General features: G+C 40.9%; 1 protein-coding gene across 2 annotated transcripts in view; it reads right to left on the reverse strand.

Moving 5' to 3' along the window:
* The window catches only part of MYO1E (myosin IE), a 160,477-nt gene that overhangs the window by 96,994 nt on the left and 40,833 nt on the right, over positions 1–22,650 (reverse strand). Inside the window, exon 1 of one of the 2 annotated variants that reach the window (XM_056572454.1) lies at positions 2,106–2,251. The exons of the other annotated variant lie outside the window; for it this stretch is intronic. Within the exon in view, the coding sequence (XP_056428429.1) occupies positions 2,106–2,135 (30 nt within the window). The 5' untranslated portion in view covers positions 2,136–2,251. Of the gene's footprint in view, positions 1–2,105; positions 2,252–22,650 lie in introns of those variants that run through there. 2 annotated transcript variants of the gene reach the window in all.

Raw genomic sequence — 22,650 nt, forward strand, 5'->3', positions numbered from 1 at the left:
GCTCAATGAGACAAAAAATACAGAGAAATACATTAATATACACAGAGATTAAAAGCAATAAAAACTACGTAAAAAGCAAAGCTGCTGAAAAAACATCAGGTAATCAGAGAAATGGGGCAAATGGTAATACCTCATTAAGTCCATGAGGTTGTAACCTATGAAGCAGCCATATTCATCTACTTTCATGTTGAGCAAGAACTTTTGGTACATCTCCACGTATCCCCAAATCCACCTGATCAATGCCCATCACTTTCAAAAATTTGGGGTCACAGCCATGTACAGTCAAAAAGTGTCACGTAATCGGTTTTAATTAGTCAGTGTTCAGACATGTGGAAGCTTGTCTAATGTCTCGCATGTGTTCCCGTACTGTGACTTTTAGGGCTCTTGATGTTAATCTGATATATATCTTCCGTCATGGACAATAAGCGTAATATATAACTGCTTTAGAGTTGCACAGTATGTGATGTCTAATTTCAAAAGTCTTTTGTCCAGTAGAGTCCACAAAATTACTACTTCTTTCAATGTTGGGACACGCAACATTTCCCGCAAGGGAAGCAGCCATTTTTAGGGCCAACAGAACTAAAAACATGGTGGTAGTAGAAGTACAGTACTCAGTTTTTACCAAGATATCCTTAAAATTTTTTAAACGTCTTGCTATCATCTGTAGTCTGGATGGTACATCGTGTTGAAGGATAGGGTCAGTCTTCAGAATGGGAAGATGTTTTTCAATGCACTGATGTCATCCCATGCATTATAATCAGATATATATCTCAGTGTCATTTTTTTTTCTCTATGCAGAAGTTGGTGTCTTGATGTTTCTTTTGCATGTTTATATGCTTTCTTCAGGCACCTTTGGCTATACCCCCTTTACCTGAATCTTCTTTGCAGAATTTTTGCCTGCTCTTCAAACATTTAGGCCGAAGAACAGATCCTTTGAATTCTCAGTTATTGGCCAATAGGGACTGCATTTATCACATGTTTCGGATGGGCTGATGTAGCATAAAGGTAAGTATTGGTGGCTTTGGGTTTAAGGTGAACATTGGTTTGAATAAATCCATCTTGATCCCTGAACAGAGAGTAACATCTAAAAATGGAATGGATAATTTGTCAAATGAATATGTGACTTTAATGTTTGTTGTTATGATTTCATTTAGACATAAAAAGGTCTCCAATTCAATGGCCATTCCCTGCCAGACCATGAGGACGTCATCGATGTACCGTGCCCAAAAAAAGGAAACATTCCATCAAAACGTCCCCATGATCTGACAGGAATAGATCCGTCTCCGACAGCCCCAGGAACAGATTGGCATACGAGGGCACACAAGGCGCCCCCATAGCCGTGCCCTGGAGCTGAAGGTAGAGGCATCCGTGAAAGGTGAAAAAAATTATGCATTAACACAAATTTGAGTGGTTGGCACAAAAAAAATAGACATATCAGGTTTGATGTCACTACTTCTCCTCAGGAAAAACTCCATTGCAGCCAGTCCATCATCATGTCGTATACATGTATATAAAGATTGGATATCAATTGCCACCAGTAGTGTGTCTTCCCCAAGATGGAGTCGCTCAATGCGACCCAATAAATCATTTGTATCCCTTACAAAGGAGGGAAGGCATTCAACTAATGGTTTTAATTTTTGATCAATAAACCTCGATATGTTTTCTGTTAGGTTGCCATTACCTGAGATGATTGGTCTTCCGGGTGGTTTAGTGATGTTCTTGTGCACCTTTGGTAATAAATACAGTGTTGGTATTCTGGGACGTGGTACAGTCAAAGCACGATGAAGTCCGGGTGAAATGAGTTCAGATTCTGCTCATTCAGGGATTTCTTCCAGGGTTAAATGTCATTTTATTTTTATAACATGTATTATCACGTAGCTGTCTATGTGCTTCAGCCTTGTACATATCTCTTGGCCACACATTTCTGCCTTTAACTCCTTCACCTTCCCTAAACTTAATCTTTGTTCGTCAGTTAAGTTATCATGTGGGACCCGTTTGTCAATGTTCTTGAATTCATTATCCTCCATATTAACAAAGGTCTCGACAACTGGACAAACTGACAAAAGAGGAAAGTTCTTTGATTTAGGTTTTATACATGTTGGTACCTGGTCATCGCGTGATTCTTCTTGTTCCATCAAAAGTTCTTCCAAAGTACGTATGGCTTGTCTTTCAACAGGTGTAGTGAAAATCGCAACATTTTCTTTTTTATGATACCACTTCTTGAAAATCAATGAATGAGCAAAAATGTGTAGGTCCTTTAAGGCTGTAAAATGATCAAAGGGAGTAATCATTGAGAATGTCATACCTTTAGCAAGCACCTCTATTTCAGTCTCAGACAGATGCTATTGACATAAATTAATTACCTTGGGCGCTTCATTGCGTGGTGCAGACGTCTCGAGGTTCGAATCTTCAATTGTCTAGCTGGAAATTCCTCTTTTGCTTTTGTCTGTTATTGAAATAATAAAGGACGATATGATGGTCCACTGTATTCACTGCTTGAGGAGATAGATGAAACCGACATAGCGCATCTTTGTTGAATCATTGCTCATCTTCCTTTGCCATATATACACAGTATTTTTTTGACAGTCATGTATATCACGTGACAATTTTTTACTTTTTTTCTCTGAAATATCTCTTTCTCCCATACCGTATGCTGTTTTTCCCATTTTCATTCTGAAGCTCTCCGTTTCCTCAGATGTGACCACATTGTTGAGTTGTGTTTGTACATTAGCGATTTTAGCTTTTCTGTGCAATGAAGTGTTCTTTAAGTGCTGTAAAGAAGCCACATTTCTCTGATCACCATCTCCACCAGCAGTTGCTTCTCCCTGTTCCCTGGTTCTAAAATCCATGGCCAAGATGCCCCTACTGCTGAGAGGATGCCATTCCCAGGAAAAAAGACATCCCGAAACATGCATTGGGGTGGCGTCTCTCCAGCGGTCCTCTGTGTATTGTTACATTGCATTGGTATGTATTTTCTTTCTATGTTTGCACCTTATATATAGTGGGATTTTACACATGGGATGTTGCAACATGAGGAACAGCCATTTTATACTATACATGTAATTTGTTATATGGACCATCCGAAGTGACGCCATTTTTCTTCAATCAGTGGAGTTCTCCCCTCTATGTGAGATTTTATACAATTTCTTTTAATGTATATCAATAAAATATATATATTTTATAATAAAGTGACTCCACCCTCTTTTTTTCTTGTTTAATTTGCATACAATGGAGTGCACATGGGCCGTAGATTTCGTATAATATAAAAACACTTGCAGTTACACATTACTTCAACTTTACTGTATTAATTGCCTTTGGTTGTATATTTAAGGAATGTATTTAGAAAACTACTAAATGGCCGCACACACATGTGGGGCAGATGTCAACCTTCTGTTACACAGCTAGAGAGACTGGTGATGTGGCTTGTCCTTTTTAATGCCTAAAATACATTTTTACCCCCCAAAATATGGAAGAAAACTGCTACAGTAATTCAACTCTCCAATACATTTCCTATTTTAAACTACAGTTTCCTGCATTTCTGTATCTCCGGAATGTGTGGAATTTTTAGCACCAGGCAGAGCTGCAATACGTACAACCCTTCTGCCCACAATATGATATCAGTTTGTTCACAGCAAAATCAGTTTACTATCTGTTACTTATGTACCAATGAAATTGTCATATTTCCTTAGATTCAAATATGTTTGGCAGACTATGTATAGTAGATGGAAACCTGCAGTAGCTTTCAAATACAGTATCACATTGAAAAATGCAGGATGGTAACATTATTCAGGTCTCACTGTGTATACTAACACAGTCAGCAGTGGCCAGATCACAAGATGTGTACATTCATCTCCTGTTAGAACTATGCAAACTCAAGCAAAATCTGTAACAGGACCTCCCACCGATCATGTGCCATTAATAATATTGGCGTCTTAGGAAGACGGGTCAAACAACCTGTAGTCATGGAACTGCAACATTAATAAAAGATGAAAGCATAAAATAATTCAGTAATGTCTGTACCCTAATAGCTAAAATATCAGGCCATCTACTCCTTGCACTAGTGGCTACATGTAATAATTATAGCCATAGACTGATTTCCACCAGTAAAATAATTTCTGGGCATTTTTTGTAGGAACAGTCTCACAGTATAGGTCAAAAGTAATTTATGAACACAAATTCCTTAAAGCGTACTTCTCGTTTTAGATCAGTGGTTCTCCACCTTTTTTGCCTGAGTACTCCTTGACAGCCCATTCCCAAAAAATTGTACCCCCATTATACATTTTGTAATGATTATAGTATAATTCATATGCTTTACTTTCCTCTATTACAGCCCCCTGTTCCTCTACCTACCTCCCCAGTCCCACGATTTACAGGTGACGTCTTCTCTAACTGGAGTTGTTTTCTTTTTTTCCCCTCACTATCTGGCCTAGACCGCCATTAAGATTTCTTCCATACAAGACTTCTCCACAGAACCAAACAAACATTTTGGCTCCTTTCTGCAGTACAATACCCACCTATTTACAAACTCTCCATGTTTATTGTCACACACGGTATTAGTACCCACTTTGCATCCCCATAAAGTTGTTAGGACCCTATGTGCCCCCAAATATAGCTGTAGGCCCCCGAACTGCCTAATATATATATATATATATATATATATATATATATATATATATATATATATATATATATATATAGTTGTAGGCATCCATACTGTCACGCTTTGTTGCTCCACTGCTCCTCTGGTCTGGGGACCTATTGCTATGGCTCATAGCAGTAGGTTCCCGTTCTGCAGGGGCAGTGGAGCAACAAAGCTGATTGTAGTTACTGCCCACAGCAGCCCAGTGCCCGCGATTCCCCTTTGCTATACTCCTGCTTTGCTCCTTGGTGCAGTGACATCAGCCTACCATTTCTTTCAAAGTGGTCCAGACCAGTAACCAGTGGCTGCCATTACTGTTTTTTTTCAAGTTCCCTTTTGGAGAACTGCTAAGTACCCCTGAGGTTGAGAACCACTGTTTTAGATGACTTCTCAGGATGAGCTGCCCCGTGTGTACATGAGGAGCAGCACTATTTTTAGCTATTATGTAATTTAGATGGTATTTTTCAGACTTTTGCTCTACAGACTTTGTCCATCAGCTCTGAGAGAACTGCAAATTAGAGACAGAGTCCCCCATTACCCCCCCCCCCTTACCAACAATTGTTTAGTCTTGAGAAGAGACGTTTAAGGGGGCATATGATAAATGTATATAAGTATATTAATGGCCCATACAAAAAATATGTTCCAAGTTAAACCCCACCAAAGGACGAGGGGGCACTCCCTCCGTCTGGAGAAGAAAAGGTTTAGTCTCAAGGGGCGACACGCCTTCTTTACCATAAGAACTTTGAACTTATGGAACAGTCTACCTCAGGAACTGGTCACAGCAAGAAAAATTAACAGCTTTAAAACAGGGTTAGATACATTCCTGGAACAAAACAACATTAATGCTTATGAAGAAATATAAAATTCCATCCCTTCCCCAATATCGCGCCACACCCCTACCCTTCAATTCCCTGGTTGAACTTGATGGACATATTTATTTTTTCAACCGTACTAACTATGTAACTATGTAACAGACTTTTATTGAGCTGAGCTGATCTTCAGAGAAGATTATTTGAGCAGCAGTGAGGGGAGGTGGGGTGGAAGAGGGGGTGGGTGGTGGAAGAAGCTTGATAACAAGAGAAAGAAGCATCTAAGCACTCACGTTGGGTTTGTTTTCGGTCTTCCTTCAGCCATTAGCACAGGGAGGAATGTACAGCAGGCATTCTTGTGAACTACAGCAGTTTCACATTTGGCTCTTGGGCCAGGAGAGGCACGCAAGTGTGAAACAGCTATAGCCTGTTATAAGATCATGTCTGCTGCGTGTTCCTCCCAAAAGAAAGAAAACGAAACCTGGGTAAGTGCAGTTATTAACTTCTTTGATTAACTATCTAAATGCATAATCAGCACAGATTGTTTCTACAGACAACATATCAAAGGCCAGTAAATATTTTGTACAAAGCCCCTATCCTGGGACCTGTGGTGCAACCCTACAATTATCTCTTTAACCCCATTTTGGCCTTAAGGACTCAGACAATTTAATTTTTACGTTTTCATTTTTTCCTCCTCGCCTTCTAAAAATCATAACTCTTTTATATTTTCATCCACAGACTAGTATGAGGGCTTGTTTTTTGCGCGACCAGTTGTCCTTTGTAATGACATCACTCATTATATCATAAAAAGTATGGCGCAACCAAAAAACACTATTTTTGTGGGGAAATTAAAACGAAAAACGCAATTTTGCTAATTTTGGAAGGTTTTGTTTTCACGCCGTACAATTTATGGTAAAAATGACATGTGTTCTTTATTCTGAGGGTCAATACGATTAAAATGATACCCATTATTATATACTTTTATATTATTGTTGCGCTTAAAAAAAATCACAAACTTTTTAACCAAATTAGTACGTTTATAATCCCTTTATTTTGATGACCTCTAACTTTTTTATTTTTCTGTATAAGTGGCGGTATGGGGGCTCATTTTTTGCGCCATGATCTGTACTTTTTTTTGATACCACATTTGCATATAAAAAACTTTTAATACATTTTTTATAATTTTTTTTTTAATAAAATGTATTAAAAAAGTAGGAATTTTGGACTTTTTTTTATTTTTTTTCGTTCACGCCGTTCACCGTACGGGATCGTTAACATTTTATTTTAATAGTTCGGACATTTACGCACGCGGCGATACCAAATATGTCTATAAAAAATGTTTTTTACGCTTTTTGGGGGTAAAATAGGAAAAAACGGACGTTTTACTTTTTTATTGGGGGAGGGGATTTTTCACTTTTTTTTTACTTTTACTTTTACATTTTTTTACATTTTTCTTTACACTTGAATAGTCCTCATAGGGGACTATCCATAGCACTACCATGATTGCTAATACTGATCTGTTCTATGTATAGGACATAGAACAGATCAGTATTATCGGTCATCTCCTGCTCTGGTCTGCTCGATCACAGACCAGAGCAGGAGATGCCGGGAGCCGCACGGAGGAAGGAGAGGGGACCTCCGTGCGGCGTTATGAATGATTGGATCCCCGCAGCAGCGCTGCGGGCGATCCGATCGTTCATTTAAATCATGAACTGCCGCAGATGCCGGGATCTGTATTGATCCCAGCACCTGAGGGGTTAATGGCGGACGCCCGCGAGATCGCGGGCGTCGGCCATTGCCGGCGGGTCCCTGGCTGCGATCAGCAGCCGGGATCAGCTGCGCATGACACGGGCATCGCTCCGATGCCCGCGGTTATGCTTAGGACGTAAATGTACGTCCTGGTGCGTTAAGTACCACCTCACCAGGACGTACATTTACGTCCTGCGTCCTTAAGGGGTTAAATGCATAAAAGAATGAACATGTTCATTTGTTCAGCAGAATCCCACCTAGAAAGGAATTGCCATTTATGAGCAAAGCGCCCATACTACCGATTCTTACTGCACACAGAATTCCCACCCAGAATATCTTAAGCAAAAAATTCCATAGTATACATGGGCCCTTATGGTACAAGGCTAGTCTTAAAAAGTATGTGTTATAATAATAATAATAATAATCATATTGTGTATTGTCATGTTCAACACAATCTCTACACTCCACATTTTTCAAACAAAAATCTTTCTGTTTCCACCATCATCTTTTCCACCTATTAGGACACTTAAATGGGCACTCTGATTAAAACAAATTTTTGCTATTGCACTCCTTATGGTAAATAAAATATCTTTCTATTGTACTTTGCTTAAAAAAAAATAATGACGTTTTCTAGGTTTCATTTGTGTTTAAAAAAAGCTGCCACTAGGTGTCTCCCTACTTGACCAGAGAACATTTCCCCCTTTAGCCAATAGCTCATCTCACACACCAAACTGCTCTGGGCAGTGTATAGCAAAGTGAGGGAGGAAGTTCTCCCCAGTATGGCTTCAGATGATGTCACACCTGCTGGGTAATGCCCCTTCCCAGTCTGTGAATCTGACTGAGACTGAGCAGTCAATACAGAGCAATATCAAGGTAGAAAACTAAAAAATTATAAAAATAAAGGCAGGGGGTGGTTTATCATGATGGGGGCAGTGAACTGGGAGGATTATAAAATTTAACAAGATCATGAGAGGTACTCTTAAAAGAGCAAGGCAGGGTGTAACTTGAAGCTTTTTTCCCAATGCAAAATTTGAAATCGGGACCCCCACCTATCATATTCAAATTGGTTTCCTCTTCTGTGCTATAGGGAACCTTGGGTCCTCCAGGAACCTACCAATGAACTAAAGCTACACCCTGGGCTCCAGGAACTCAACTAGACAGGTGTTTTGACAACAGACTCCTGCTTGCTTGAGATTGCAGTACATATGGGAACCCATAAAAGTTCACAATTTGGAGTACTTTGTACTGATATGGGATAGTAAGGGTAATACAAAAGAAGTGTTTTTCCAAATGATTTTCTTATTACAAGTCATTATTCTTTTATCATGTATTTCACAGATTTCTATTGAAGAACTGCGGGGGGAGCCAAAAACACATACATGTACAAATGAATGTTTAACCTATAGGAGGTCTAGATGTGGAAAAATGCCATCACATGCTGCAATTTACAAAAATTGCCAGGGACACAAAGGATGTCACAAAAAGGGTAAAATAGATACAAAAACTAAAAAGCCATATCCCTATCGACTCCCTAGCTGCAATGTTTTGGCCAAAGAAAAACGCTATGTGGGAACAATGGAAGTAACTTGAACTGAGCCCAATAAACAGGTCTAAAATGGCCTAATGTATGTATGAGTATATTTAGGACAATGTTATTATTGGTAATTATCTATAATAAAAGAGCTAATAGACCATGATTACTTCACCATCCATAATTGTCAATAATAATCCCTATACACATTCCTCTCTTCTGTGTTATAAACTATTACAGAGCTCATGAGCGCTGACAAATGTATGAGGGATGACAGGAGCATAAACATGTGACATGTTATTGGGACCGGCTGTTTACTACTTAGTGGCCCACATTTACTAAGCCTGGAGAGTAGTTTTCTAAGCCTGACAGGAGGAGTTTTTATTCCTGACAGGTATTTTTTTCCATGGTATTTACAAATTTTCCCTGTGTTTTGCTTTTTTTTTTTTTTTTTTTTTTTTTACAACTGCTCTGAGCCATAGCTTAAATCCACCCATTTATGTGAGAACATTAGTAATTATGTTGGGATTTTAAAAAAAACTATCAGGAACACTCCCTTTTTCAGTGGCCAAGCCCCCTTTACCTGGCAGCCATGTCCTTTTTCCAGGTTTTCTGAGTAAAGTGGACAGTTAGGAGGGTTTTTTGGATTTTTTTGTTGCAAATTCTGGTGCACGACACAAAAACCTTTCTACAACTTTCTATGTGTGATATTTATACCCTGTATATACTGCATTTGATATATGAAAAAAGTTCAAATGCAGTAATGTCTTCCTGAATTATCTGAAGTAAATTTCATATAAAAAGGAACAATTTCTGCAAGATGGGTGACAGATGTGGCTACACATGGAGGCCACATTAATGCAAAGTAGGAATTAGAATACAGATACATTGAAAATGCGTAAAAGCTAAACTCATCTGACATTTTTTTTCTCCATTTAACCCGTTAACGACCATGGATGTCTATGTTCGTCCACAAATCGTTAACGGGGTATGACACTGGCTCCCGACTCAAGCCCGCGTCATACCGGCCGGCCCCCAGCTGATTCTTGTAGCTGGGGGCCGGTGTTAATAGCCGACATGCGGCGATCGCCGTGGCTGGCTATTAACCCTTTAGATCGCCACTGTCAAAGCTGACAGCGGCGTTTAAAGGTGCCTTCATCCCATCCCTGGTGGTCCAGTGGGGTGGATCGCCCCCCTGGAGCTGCAGGGGTGGGGGTCTGCGGGGGCGTTCCACTGTGGAGGTAGCTGGAGGGCTTACCTCTCCTCCTGTGCCAGCTCTGGCGCTCAGAATGATAAAGCCTGGCAGGACCAGGCTTTATCAATCGAGCGCAGAGCACACAGATCAATGTGGTTCTATGGAACCACATTGATCTGTATGAGGAATCAAATCATTCCTCCTAAAAGTCCCCTAAGGAAACTAAAAGTGTAAAAAAAAAAAAAAAAAAAGTTTAAAAAAAAGTTTAAGCACACACATTAATCCCTTCCTTATTAAAAAAGTTTAAATCACTCCCTTTTCCCATATAAAAAAATATTTATAAACATATGTGGTATTGCCGCATGCGTAAATGTCCAAACTATAAAAATATTGTTAATTAAACCGCACGGTCAATGGCGTATGCGCAAAAAAATCAAAAGTCCAAAATAGTGGATTTTTGGTCCCTTTTTATACCATAAGAAAAAAAAAAAAAAAGTAATAAAGGAATTAAAAAGTCCAAGCAAAACAAAAATGGTACCGATTAAAACTTCAGATCACGGCGCAAACAATTAGCCCTCATACCGTCCCGTACATGGAAAAATAAAGTAATAGGGGGTCAGAAGGACAATTTTAAATGTATTAATTATCGTGCATGTAATTATGATTTTTTACACAAGTACGACAAAATCAAACCTATATAATTAGGGTATCATTTTAACAGTATGGACCTACAGAATAAAGAAAAGGTGTAATTTTTACTGAAAATTGTACTGCGTAGACATGGAAGCCCCCAAAATTTACAAAATTGTGTTTTTTGCTTCAATTTTGTCGCACAATGATTTTTTTCCCGTTTCGCCAAAGATTTTTGGGTAAAATGACTGATGTCCTTACAAAGTAGAATTGGTGGCGCAAAAAAGAAGCCTTCAGAGACCGAAACAGAAAGATAAACTACTAGTATCCAGGGAGACTTTATGTAAAGTATCAAGATCAAGTCAATAACAATAATCCAAACAACATAGTCTGTGGCAGACAAATTCAGATGTTGTTACAATCTAAAAAGGGGAGTATATTAAAAACTCACCTTTTCCCTGCCATCCTTAAAGGGGTACTCTGGGGAACTGAAACTATCAGACATGTATGGCCTATCCACAGGGTATGGAATAAGGGTCTGATCACGGGGTGGTGGTTTATAAGCTTTACAGGGCTACTTGCCCGTTCTCGGAACTTTCCGCTCCCTCATCCTGGATGAGAGCAAGTGACGAATCAACAGGTGTGTTGGGACATCGCTGCACCAGGAAATTGGCTGAGCGGGCAGTCACTTGCTCTGGTCCAGTAAGGTGGGGACCAAAGCATGTTAAGGACAGTTAAGTAGCCGGGCCCTGTTTAGGAGATTATTCAAACTAAACCCAATACAGTGGGTTATATTGCAGGTGAACAGGAGAAAGATAATGTTATACTTACTAAAATCGGTCCAGTCATTTTTATAGAGATTGCCCCATTGCTAGTATGCAAAGTCAATCTTGTGCACAATGAAGGCAGAGCCGGTTTGCCGAGCTTCCCTGCCTCTGTCCTGTATGCTGTGCCATGCCCGTTCATTTTCTGCATATTAAGAATTCTTCGTTCTCATGTCCTAGTTTAGTTTTTTTTGCCATTTCTTGTACATGGTAGCATAATAAGCATATAATTGTGAGGTGCCCATTTCTGCAGTGTAAAAACTAGGGCTTTGTGGAGATTCCTGCATGGAGGGGGTGCTGGGCAATTGGTGAACCCGGGTACAGTGCACGTTCTGTCATATAGAAGTCAGGCTGGGGCATATAGGGGGAGATTTACCAAAACCTTTGCAGAGGAAAAGCGATCTGATTGGTTGCTATGGACAACTGTACCACTCTTCTTCCGCACAGGTTTTGATTAATCTCCTCTACAATACACTATATTAAATTGCATTTTAAAGGTTATCACCTAGCCAGAGAACAGGGTACAACCAGGGGTCAAGTCTGGGGAAAAAAAGTGTGGGAATTCACCCAAGATTCCTATTTAAGGGCTGGTCCTGCAGGATTCCTGCTAATGGGAATGGTGTTCCTGCTGTGGAAAAAGTGCAGGAACTCCGTTCCCACGAGTTCCTGCAGGACTTGAGCCCTGGGTACAACTATGGTCAGCAGTGGCTCAACCTTTGGGACCCCAACTGATCACAAGAACAGACCCCCACCAATCACAAGAATAGAGGTCCCTTATCCCTACAGTGAATGGAACAGAGGCAGAGCATGTGCACTCTATTCCATTCAGCTCTATTCACTTAGTGGATAAGGGACATCACCTATCCTGGTTATCGTATCGTGCTAGCTTTAGGCACTATTGCACTGCTTATGTGTGCCACACAGCTGCTGCAATACCTCACACCATCCAAGAAGGAATACCAGTGTTCAGAACTGTTCACAAAAAGCTAATTTTGAGGTTTTGCTAGGGCCCTGGGAAATAAATATTGATGACAGTCTCAAGGTGTCAGGTTAAAGGAAGCTTTGTTTTAAAGCCATGCACAGAACATTTCAATACTGGATTAGTGTTTTATGGCAGATTTGGGTAAAAAAAAAAAATCTGTTTTCTTTCTGCCATGTCTATACATAGTCCAAGTGCAAGCACAAAATCCTGCATTAATATAGAAACTTTTTAAAGGGGTACTTTAGAGGAATAAAAAATAAAAAGGTTTCCAATCTGCTAGTGCCAGAAAGTTAAACAGTTTGGAAATTACTTTTATTTGAAAACTTTAAACCTACCAGTACTTATTAGCTGCTGTACGCTTCAGAGGAAGTTGTGTAGTTCTTTCCAGTCTAACCATAGTGCTCTCTGCTGACAACTCTACCTGTGTCAGGAACTGTCCAATGCATGAGCGATTCCCCATAGGGAACCTCTCCGGGTTCCTGACACGGACAGAGTTGTCAGCAGAGCGCACTGCCATCAGACTGGAAAGAACTACACAACTTCCTCTGGAGTATACAGCAGATTCTCTTTTTTGGGTCAGGGTCTAACAGCTTTATATCAATTCATTGCAAAGAAAGTTATGGAATAGCGTAGTAGACCATGTAAATTCATACAAAAGTATACAGTAAAAATACATACATTAATGGTATTATAATTTTAAAATTTTTTTCCAAAGGGACCCTATGTGTGCCAAATGGCTTTAACAACAGGAGCTTGCTTACAGGCTGCAGCAGCCAGGTTATTACAGAGCACATAGTAAAAATCTACAGGAAAATAAACTCGAAATAAAAAAAAAAAAAAAAAGTTGGAGATCAAATCTGCATCGCATTTCTGAGATTTCAGGGGAAAAAAATGTAACAGAAGCACTTGTTAGAATCTAAAGAGTTAATGTGCGGTTCTGGTTGCTTATGAGTAATCGCTATTCTGCTGCATCTATTCAGCTAGCAAAAACAGGATGCCCCCTCTTTTTCTAACAAAATGCTATCCCTTTTCTTACTGTTGCCTTAGTCATCACATCTCCAGATGGTGCTTTCCCAAATAAAAATATACTGCTTCTTATTTGCCATTCGCTCTTGAACCCATTCAAAAGGAATCATTTTAACCATTTCAATCAACTAAATGGAAACATTTTTTTTATATGGAAACAAAAGGCTTTTACTAAATAACGCATGCACATATAAAGAGAACACAATTATATATACATAGACCTGATACTGTTTACATCTGCATAAAAAGTTGAACAATTTTGTAATCTACAATGCATTCAGGTCACCAGACCTACAGTTGGGTCAGAACTTGAGGCTGTAATATGGACACAAAACTGTGGCCTCATCATGCTCCTCATAACTGGCCTAAGTGTGTAAGTCATCTCTGCTCATGTTTTGGGGGGTGGCGTCTGACCTATGAGACCCCCGCAAACTCCTGCCTGGCACCCCGGCTCTCAGAGAGAAGCACATGCTACAGACGGCACACGCTCTATTCATTCTCTATGGGAGCACTGAAGAGACCAGAGTGCTGTACTCTGACATCTCCAGAGCTACCATAGAAATGAATGAATTATACTGTGGGTAAGTTGTTTTTCGGACATTTATAGTCAATACACCGGAGAGGTAACAAATTTAGGATCACTGGGGGTCCTACAGCTGGGACTTCATGCAATCACAAGAACGATAATGTACCAGAGGAGTACTTAATAAAGTGGTCGTCACCCATTCGCTGAGTAAAACAGGGTGCCACAGCTCTCCAGAACATCTAAATGGTGGGGATGATGAGTTTCTGCATTCCACCAATCAGTAATTTAGCATAAAATCTGCAGCTTCAAATCCTACAAAATATATGTGCAGGATAGTGTGCGTGTGAATATACCCTAAAAGTGAATTATGTTAATTGGGAATTATGGTGGACAACTACCCAATGTCGGCCCTATATAAAAGAATACTCCTTGTTATTAGTACTAAAGAATACTCATGGTACATGCTACAAAATACATGCACTCTAACTAATGGTCTTTGTTTCAGGGCCAGTGTCATAAAATACTGCTCAGCTTGTTCACAAAAGGTTTGTCCTTAGATCAGCAAATGAAGGAAGTTAGTCATTACAGTTTTGGCTAAGAAACCATACCCTGATGACCTAATTGTTCCGATGTATTACCCGTCCCATACGAGTATGCCTTGGTTACACCCTGACTAAAGTGCTCTAGATTGCCATGTCTTTGACTTTCACTGAACTGGTGCCAGGTAGAAGCCAGCCAGTAAATGCCTTAATTGTCCAGACAGGAGCTTGTCAACAGGACCATTATAAGTCATCTCCATCTTAATATTCACTACTGAAAAGTAATATTGCAAGTTTTACTTTGTACCTTTAAAAAGCTAAAATAATTTGTTATTTTTCAGGTATATTAACACACTGAACAAATGAATGACGCACATAGACTCCACAGGTCTGTTGCCTGTATTCTATTGGGTAACCACTTAAAGGGGTACTCCACCCTACAGACATCTTATCCCCTATACGGGTGTCCGCCATGCCCCCTCCCATAGACCTGAAGTCACAAGGGGACCTGGCGTGATGTCACATCCCCGGCCATGGAACAGACATACACTTACAGACACACTCACCTGGCCATCCGTGGTTTCTTCTTTCCTGCGGTGGCTGGGACTGACGCGTGACGTCGCCGACATCCTCCTGCGCGGGTCTGCGGAGGAACGTCACTTGCGCAATGTCCCCTGTCAGTCCCGGACACAGGCTCACTGTTTTAAAGGCCGCAGCACCGCTTTAGAACAGTGAGCTGCAGTGCTGGGCCTGCCTGGACAGACAGCAGCACCCAGTTGCTTAAGAATGGGGCTAAAGGGCTAGCTGCTTTGGGCCCCCAGGAGTGACAGGGTCCAGCCCCTTTTGTCCTTTGTTAAAGACAGCCCTAGTTATATACCTCCCATGAGGCTACATTCACACTTTGCATTTGAAAGAGCAGTTTTCCTGCTTATTTGTGATTTTCCTTTGGTGCAGATATTCTATTATTATAGGTCAAATCACTTTCTCCTCATGGCAAATTTCTCTAACAAATGAATTCTGAATAATACAAAGGATACACAAGAACCTCTACATTATTCTGTAATAATAGCCTATGCTGCACTATATAAGTGGTGTAGGGAAATGTAACACCCATTGATTATAGCAGGGGTACACTTTTGCTTATTTTCAAGGGACCTTTCTAACAACTATGGGCTGCCCAAAGCAGACAACCCCTTTATCTTTTACTGACACAGCCCCGAGGGATCCCTTTTAAAGTGTACCTTTTGACATGACAACATTTTGGGGCCATGCAGAGCAGCTGAATGGAGATTGCTGCAACCTGGGAGTCAAGCACTCAGACTAATTTCCAAGAATTATGATATTATCAATTCAAATACTGTACTGCAATACTATAAAACAGGCATTGAAAAGAAGAACCCAAATTGATGGTATGGACTCGTGTATTAGTAAGTAAGTGAGAATAGTATCTATTACTTAACAGGAAAAGAGTTATGTGGTTGCAATGGACATAAGTAACATAAGTGTACATTAAATGAAAACTTTAATTTGCCAGAATGTATATTTATTGCTTTAGTGCTAATCTCATGAAATGAACGGTCACAGAATGCTGTTTTGTCACAAATGAGCACAAGTTTTCAATGTGGAAGCAACTTGTAATTGAACGGTATACAAATGGCTCTACTGTGGCAACTACATGCGCAATTACCTTGAGATTTTTCATATTAGTGCAGTATGGTTAAAATCCAGAAAATTATGTTTTACATACTTATTGAGTAGATCAGTTATGTCACAAGAGCCAGTCGATGAAAGTAGTGTGAAAGACGTGTCGCTCCTTCCTGCGCCTTCTTTTATGTACCCCGCCCCCCGTTCTAACCAAATAAAAGCACATCAAAGAAGACTGGTGAGTGCGACCGTATTTCTTTCTTGAAGATTTATTTCTTATTGCACAACGCAGCATGTTTGTACTGCCTGCAACACGCAGGTATACCCATTTTTTACTGACAACAGTCCTAGGTTGAAATAAAATATAGATATAAAAACCTGAATTTTACAATTTGGTTTCATGGATGACATCCTTATGAGCACAATAAGCATTTATTTTATGAGTCACCAACTAGTGGGATATTTATACCATACCTGAACACAAGGTGTGACCATGCAAAGGGGTGTGACACAAGGCTGTCATTCTTTATAAGCAGAACATGCCTAGAGGAGTATTGAGTCACATTGCACAGGTCGGCATTAATAACACACTTATTGAGATTCTGCCTGTCACATTAGTTTAAATGACTGAAGAATATCCAGTCAGTGTGCATATATGTTATCTATCAAGTTGTCCATGCAACATAATCTATACCAGATTTTAAATAGATAAGGGTAGTTGAAACTAGACAACCAACTTATAACCTGTTCCTTCATGACTTGTTCAATGATTTAAACTATTGCTAAAGATTTCTCTCGTGGCGTGACGTCTCCAGTCCTGGAAACACAGAGGTTTCTGGGACTGGAGCAGCAGCCCAGCATAGAATGCGGGTGCTGCACGGAGATTGTGTGTGGTTGGGGGGAGATGTTAAATAGACAGAGATGTCAGCAGAGAGCACTGTGGTCATGACGTCAGCAGAAAGCACTGTGTTCAAAAAAGAAAAGAATTTCCTCTGTAGTATTCAGCAGCTAATATGTACTGGAAGAATTAAGATTTTTTTAACAGAAGTAATTTACAAATCTGTTTAACTTTCTGGCACCAGTTGATAAAGGGGTTTGAAATGAAATGTTTTTTTCTAACCTTGCATAACCTACACTGTCCAAAAAAATAAAGGGAACACTAAAATAACACACCCTAGATCTGAATGAATTAACTAATCGTTTGAAATACTTTAGTCTTTACATAGTTGAATGTGCTGACAACAAATTCACACAAAAATTATGAATGGAAATCAAATTTATCAACCCATGGAGGTCTGGATATGGAGTCACACTCAAAATCAAAGCGGAAAACCACACTACAGGCTGATCCAACTTTGATGTAATGTCCTTAAAACAAGTCCAAATGAGGCTCAGTAGTGTGTTTGGCCTCCACGTGCCCGTATGACCTCCCTACAACGCCTGGGCATGCTCCTGATGAGGTGGTGGTCTCCTGAGGGATGTCCTCCCAGACCTGGACTAAAGCATCCGCCAACTCATGGACAGTCTGGTGCAACACGGCGTTTGTGGATGGAGCAAGACATGATGTCCCAGATGTGCTCAATCGGATTCAGGTCTGGGGAACAGGAAAGCCAGTCCATAGCATCAATGCCTACCTCTTGCAGGAACTGCCGACACATTCCAGCCACATGAGGTCTAGCATTGTCTTACATTAGGAGGAACCCAGGGCCAACTGCACCAGCATATGGTCTCACAAGGGGTCTGAGGATCTCATCTCGGTACCTAATGGAAGCCAGGCTACCTCTGGCAAGCACATGGAGGGCTGTGCAGCCCCCCCCCCCAAAAAAAAAAAAAATGGCACCACCAACCATACCAGTCAAGCTGGAGGATGTTGCAGGCAGTAGAATGTTCTCCACGGAGTCTCCAGACTGACACATGTGCTCAGTGTGAACCTGCTTTCATCTGGGAAGAGCACAGGGCACCAGTGGCAAATTTGACAATCTTGGTGTTCTCTGGCAAATGCCAAACGTTCTGCACGGTGTTGGGCTGTAAGTACAACCCCCACCTGTGGACGTTGGGCCCTCATGGAGTCTGTTTCTGACCGTTTGAGTGGACACATGCACATTTGTGGCCTGCTGGAAGTCATTTTGCAGGGCTCTGGCAGTGCTCCTCCTTGCACAAAGGCGGAGGTAGCGGTCCTGCTGCTGGGTTGTTGCCCTCCTCCACATCTCCTGATGTACTGGTCTGTCTCCTGGTAGCACCTACATGCTTTGTACTCTACGCTGACAGACACAGCAAACCTTCTTGCCACAGCTCGCATTGATGTGCCATCCTAGATGAGCTGCACTACCTGAGCAACTTGTGTGGGTTGCAGACTCAGTCTCATGCTACCATTAGAGTGAAAGCACTGCCAGCATTCAAAAGTGACCAAAACATCAGCAAGGAATCATAGGAACTGAGAAGTTGTCTGTGGTCACCACCTGCAGAACCACTCCTTTATTGGGGGGGTGTCTTGCTAATTGCCTATAATTTCCACCTGTAGTCTGTTCCATTTGCACAACAGCATGTGAAATTGATTGTCAGTCAGTGTTGCTTCCTGAGTGGACAGTGTGATTTCACAGAAGTGTAATTGACTTGGAGTTACATTGTGTTGTTTAAAGGGGTACTCCACTGGAAAAAAAAATTCTTAAATCAACTGGTGCCAGAAAGTTAAACAGATTTGTAAATTACTTCTATTCAAAAATCTTAATCCTTCCAGTAGTTATCAGCTGCCATTTGATCCACAGGAAGTTGTTTTCTCTTTGAATTTCCTTTCTGCCTGACCACAGTGCTGAACAATTGACTAGTGATGTAATGTCTTGCGCTGCACTAAAACCTGGGAAACCCACAGACACTCATTATGGATGCTGTAAAAAATAATTTTTGGGCAAAATTCACAGAAGAATTGAGACCACCATGAAACACAGGTGCAGACACTATATTATGAACTACACAGCCCCTGTAGCGTAATCAAAAGAAATGGTTTTCTTTTTGGAACACAGAACTCTCAGCTCTCTGCTAACATCATGACCACAGTGCTCTCTGCTGACACCTCTGTCCATTTTAGGAACTGTCCAGAGTAGGAGCAAATCCCCATAGAAAACCTCTCCTGCACTGGACGGTTCCCCAAATGGACAGAGGTGTCAGCAGAGAGCACTGTGGTCACTTCCTGTGGATCATAACAGCATCTGGAAGGATTAAGATTTTTTATTAGAAGTAATTAACAAATCTGTTTAACTTTCTGGGCACCAGTTGATTTAAAAAAAAATAAAAAAATTAAAAGTTTTCCAGAGTAGTACCCCTTTAAGTGTTCCCTTTATTTTTTTTGAGCAGTGTATTTAATACCAGGGCTATGTACATACATAAATTAGGTTTAAGAAGATAACAGAGCAAACAAGAAACCGATACAATATACATCAACTAAGTACCAGAATGGTGCAAAGGAAGGGGGAGTTTGCAATCTACAAGGTATGAGAGAAGGAAACAGTAGGTGATGGTAGAAGCTGCTCATATGATAGTGTAATGGCAGCAGGGCATTGAATGTTGTAGGTATGTCTGAAGAGATGGCTTTTGATCTTTGCGTTAAAAAGTTGGGGGGAGAGCCTGATCGGTTGGGTTAGTGAGTTCCAGAGTACGGGTTATGCATGGAAGATGTTTTCGTGAGAAGACAAAAAGGAAAGCAATAAAGGATGTAGGTCTTAACATTTGAGAGTATGCATAGGAAGGTGCTATGTGTTTGGTTAGAGATGTGGAAAGGACTGGTTGTGGACAACCTTGTTAATATTTTAAACTCAATCACAGGGCAATGGGTAGACAGTGAAAGGTACAGTAGAAGAAGACGCAGAGGTAAATTGACCGGGCAGCAGAGTTCAGGGTTTTAGTGAGGCCACAGAAGTAAATTTGGTGTCATCTCTGTAAAAGTGGTACTAAAAGCTATAGAATTCAGTGAGCTGTCCTAGGACAAAATAATAGGTTGAGAAGTCTATGGGGTCTTTAAAACAGACACCAACATGGAGATGGCAGGTCAAGGAAGTGGTATGTGAGGTAATAGAAGATCCAGGAAACTACCAACTCTGTAGTGAGCTATGAGGAGCTCTATGGAGGAGACTTCCAAGTCTGTGATGCCAAGGAATTAAAACATTTTTAACAAGATGGTTGACTGTGCTGAAGGTGGAAGACCGGTATAGAAAAGGAATAGAGTAATGTTGTGAGGCTTTGACAAAAAGCAGATCATTAGTGACTGTGATTGTACCCCATTGAAAAGAAAAGTTGAATGAGAGGTGACAGGAAACTTCAAGGTGAACATGTTTTTCAAGGGGTTTTGAAGCAAACAGAAGGTAGTAAGGCTGGGAAAACACAGTAATAAGGTTGGAGAAGAGATGAGATTAGGTGCCTATGTACGGCGTCCATTTTAAGACAGTTGTCAGCTGTAACTCTGTCCCACATCAGGCTAAACAGTGTCCCACCTCCTCCCTCGGACCAATCACCGTCAGTCGTCATCCGCAACTCCGTCCCCCGTTAGGTGGAACAGCGCCCTGCCTTCTCCCTTGCACCAATCGCAGTCATCCTTCAGCCACAACTCCCTTCTTCATCCGAAACTCCGTCTTCCAAAACGCTATCATGCCTCAGACTATTCTCCTTCAGACACAACTTCCTTCCGCAAAGCAGAGCCAAAACTGTAGCACAAGTAGTGTCTGTAGTACACTGAAAGTTACAGAGCCTGAATAGCAGAGCCGACACTGAATAGCATGTACAGAAGACCCGTATAGCAGAGAGCCGACACTGACTCTGCTCTGCTACACGGAAGGAAGATTTTTCGTCTGAGGGATGACAAGTTTTGGATGAGGGAGTTTAGGATGATGGAGGAGGGAGTTGCGGCTGATGCATGACGAATATTTGTCCGATGGAGGAGGTGGGAGCTGTTTCTCCTGACGTGGGACGGAGTTACAGCTGACGACTGGCGATGTCCTAAAATGGACACCATACCTTTGTTAGGAGATGAAATTACTAGCATAGTTTTTCATCAATAATGATTAAATGGGCACTGTCACCAACTTTATTTTTTGATATGTTGTAGTACTTTTGTACTACAACATATCTCTAATATACTTTTATTATTATTTTTTTTAATTAAAATTGTTTAATTTACATTTGAAAACCGGCCACTAGGGGTCTCCCTCCTAGTGGCCAGCTGCAGCCTGGCGTGACGTCACGCCTGAAAAAGGACCGATGCGGCCGGGCATCGGTCCTTTTTCATTCAGCCTGCGCTCGCTCCCTGCCTGTCAATCAGACGGAGGGGACGGGCTAGCGCCGCATGTAACTAATAGTTTATCTACACAGGGTGCCTCCAGCTGTTTCAATACTACAACTCCCAGCATGCCCTGACAGCCAATAGATGTCAGGGCAAGCTGGGAGTTGTAGTGATGAAACAGCTGGAGGCACCCTGTGTAGATGAACTAAGGGCAGAAGTCCCCCCCAGCAGGCATCAGTGACATGGTGTCTGCTGGGGAAGTCTGCCTGGTAGTGAGCACACTGCCAGGCAGACAAAATTTATTTTTACTGTATTAAAAATGCTAATTAAAAGCAGGGAGGGGGTTAGGGATAGATTGACAATAGGCAGGGACAGAAAAAAAAATAGGATGGTGGGAGCTACCCTTTAAGATGCAGGTTATGGGAGAAGAGCACTGGGCAGTTGTGTAGAGGGATTGCAGGGACTTCGGTTTAAGCTTTCACTGCTGTTAATCTTGTGAAGTGCTCAGCACAGATGAAAGATGTTGGAGGGAGAACAAAGGGGACAGAGAAGGGAGTTAAATGGGATGAGTTTCTATTTCTGCCATCTACTGAGAAATGCAATATGTACAAAACTTTCAAAAACTGCAATCCAGTCTGGTTCATAAAGAGTTAGCAATGCTAGAAAAAGTAAAGGATTACAGTAAGTCACTGGTCTGAGAACCACTGCCAAACTTCAAAGCCCACACACTGCTAGAGAGTCATAAATTGGGCTCTTTTGTTCTAACTCAAGCATGCCCATAGCTGACACAGCCTTATGATTTAAAGGAGTGGTGTCACCCCCATACATCACTTCAGCTAAGGAACTAAGCAGGTATTCTCAAGTCCAAAATATTGTATTCATCATATTGACTTTACATCAGAAATGCTCATTTACAATTAGGAAAAAAACACAAAGATCTGAAAAAATGGTCTTTACATTTTTTTTTTTTTTACATTTGTGAAATATTCCCATTTTTTTCAGTGGGGATTTATGTTATTACAACAGGCTACACTTCCCACTATTGAAAAAATGAAGTCATCATCATTGCTCCTAGACAGAAAAATGATGACAGAAACACATGTCCGTTAGATTTCCTGAGTCAAGACGGGCAGCTTTTATGCCAACAGTAGCAAGAGGAAAACTGCAGACAACTGGTATTAAACAAAAGGGAGGGGGCACAGTTACTTGGCGAGTGGTTTAGTGCCCATCTCTACATTTACAGACTTTGAAAATGCAAAATAGTACAAAATCAAATGTAAAATTACT

The sequence above is a fragment of the Hyla sarda genome, chromosome 4 (assembly GCF_029499605.1).
Source record: "Hyla sarda isolate aHylSar1 chromosome 4, aHylSar1.hap1, whole genome shotgun sequence".
NCBI classification, from domain to species: Eukaryota; Metazoa; Chordata; class Amphibia; order Anura; family Hylidae; genus Hyla; species Hyla sarda.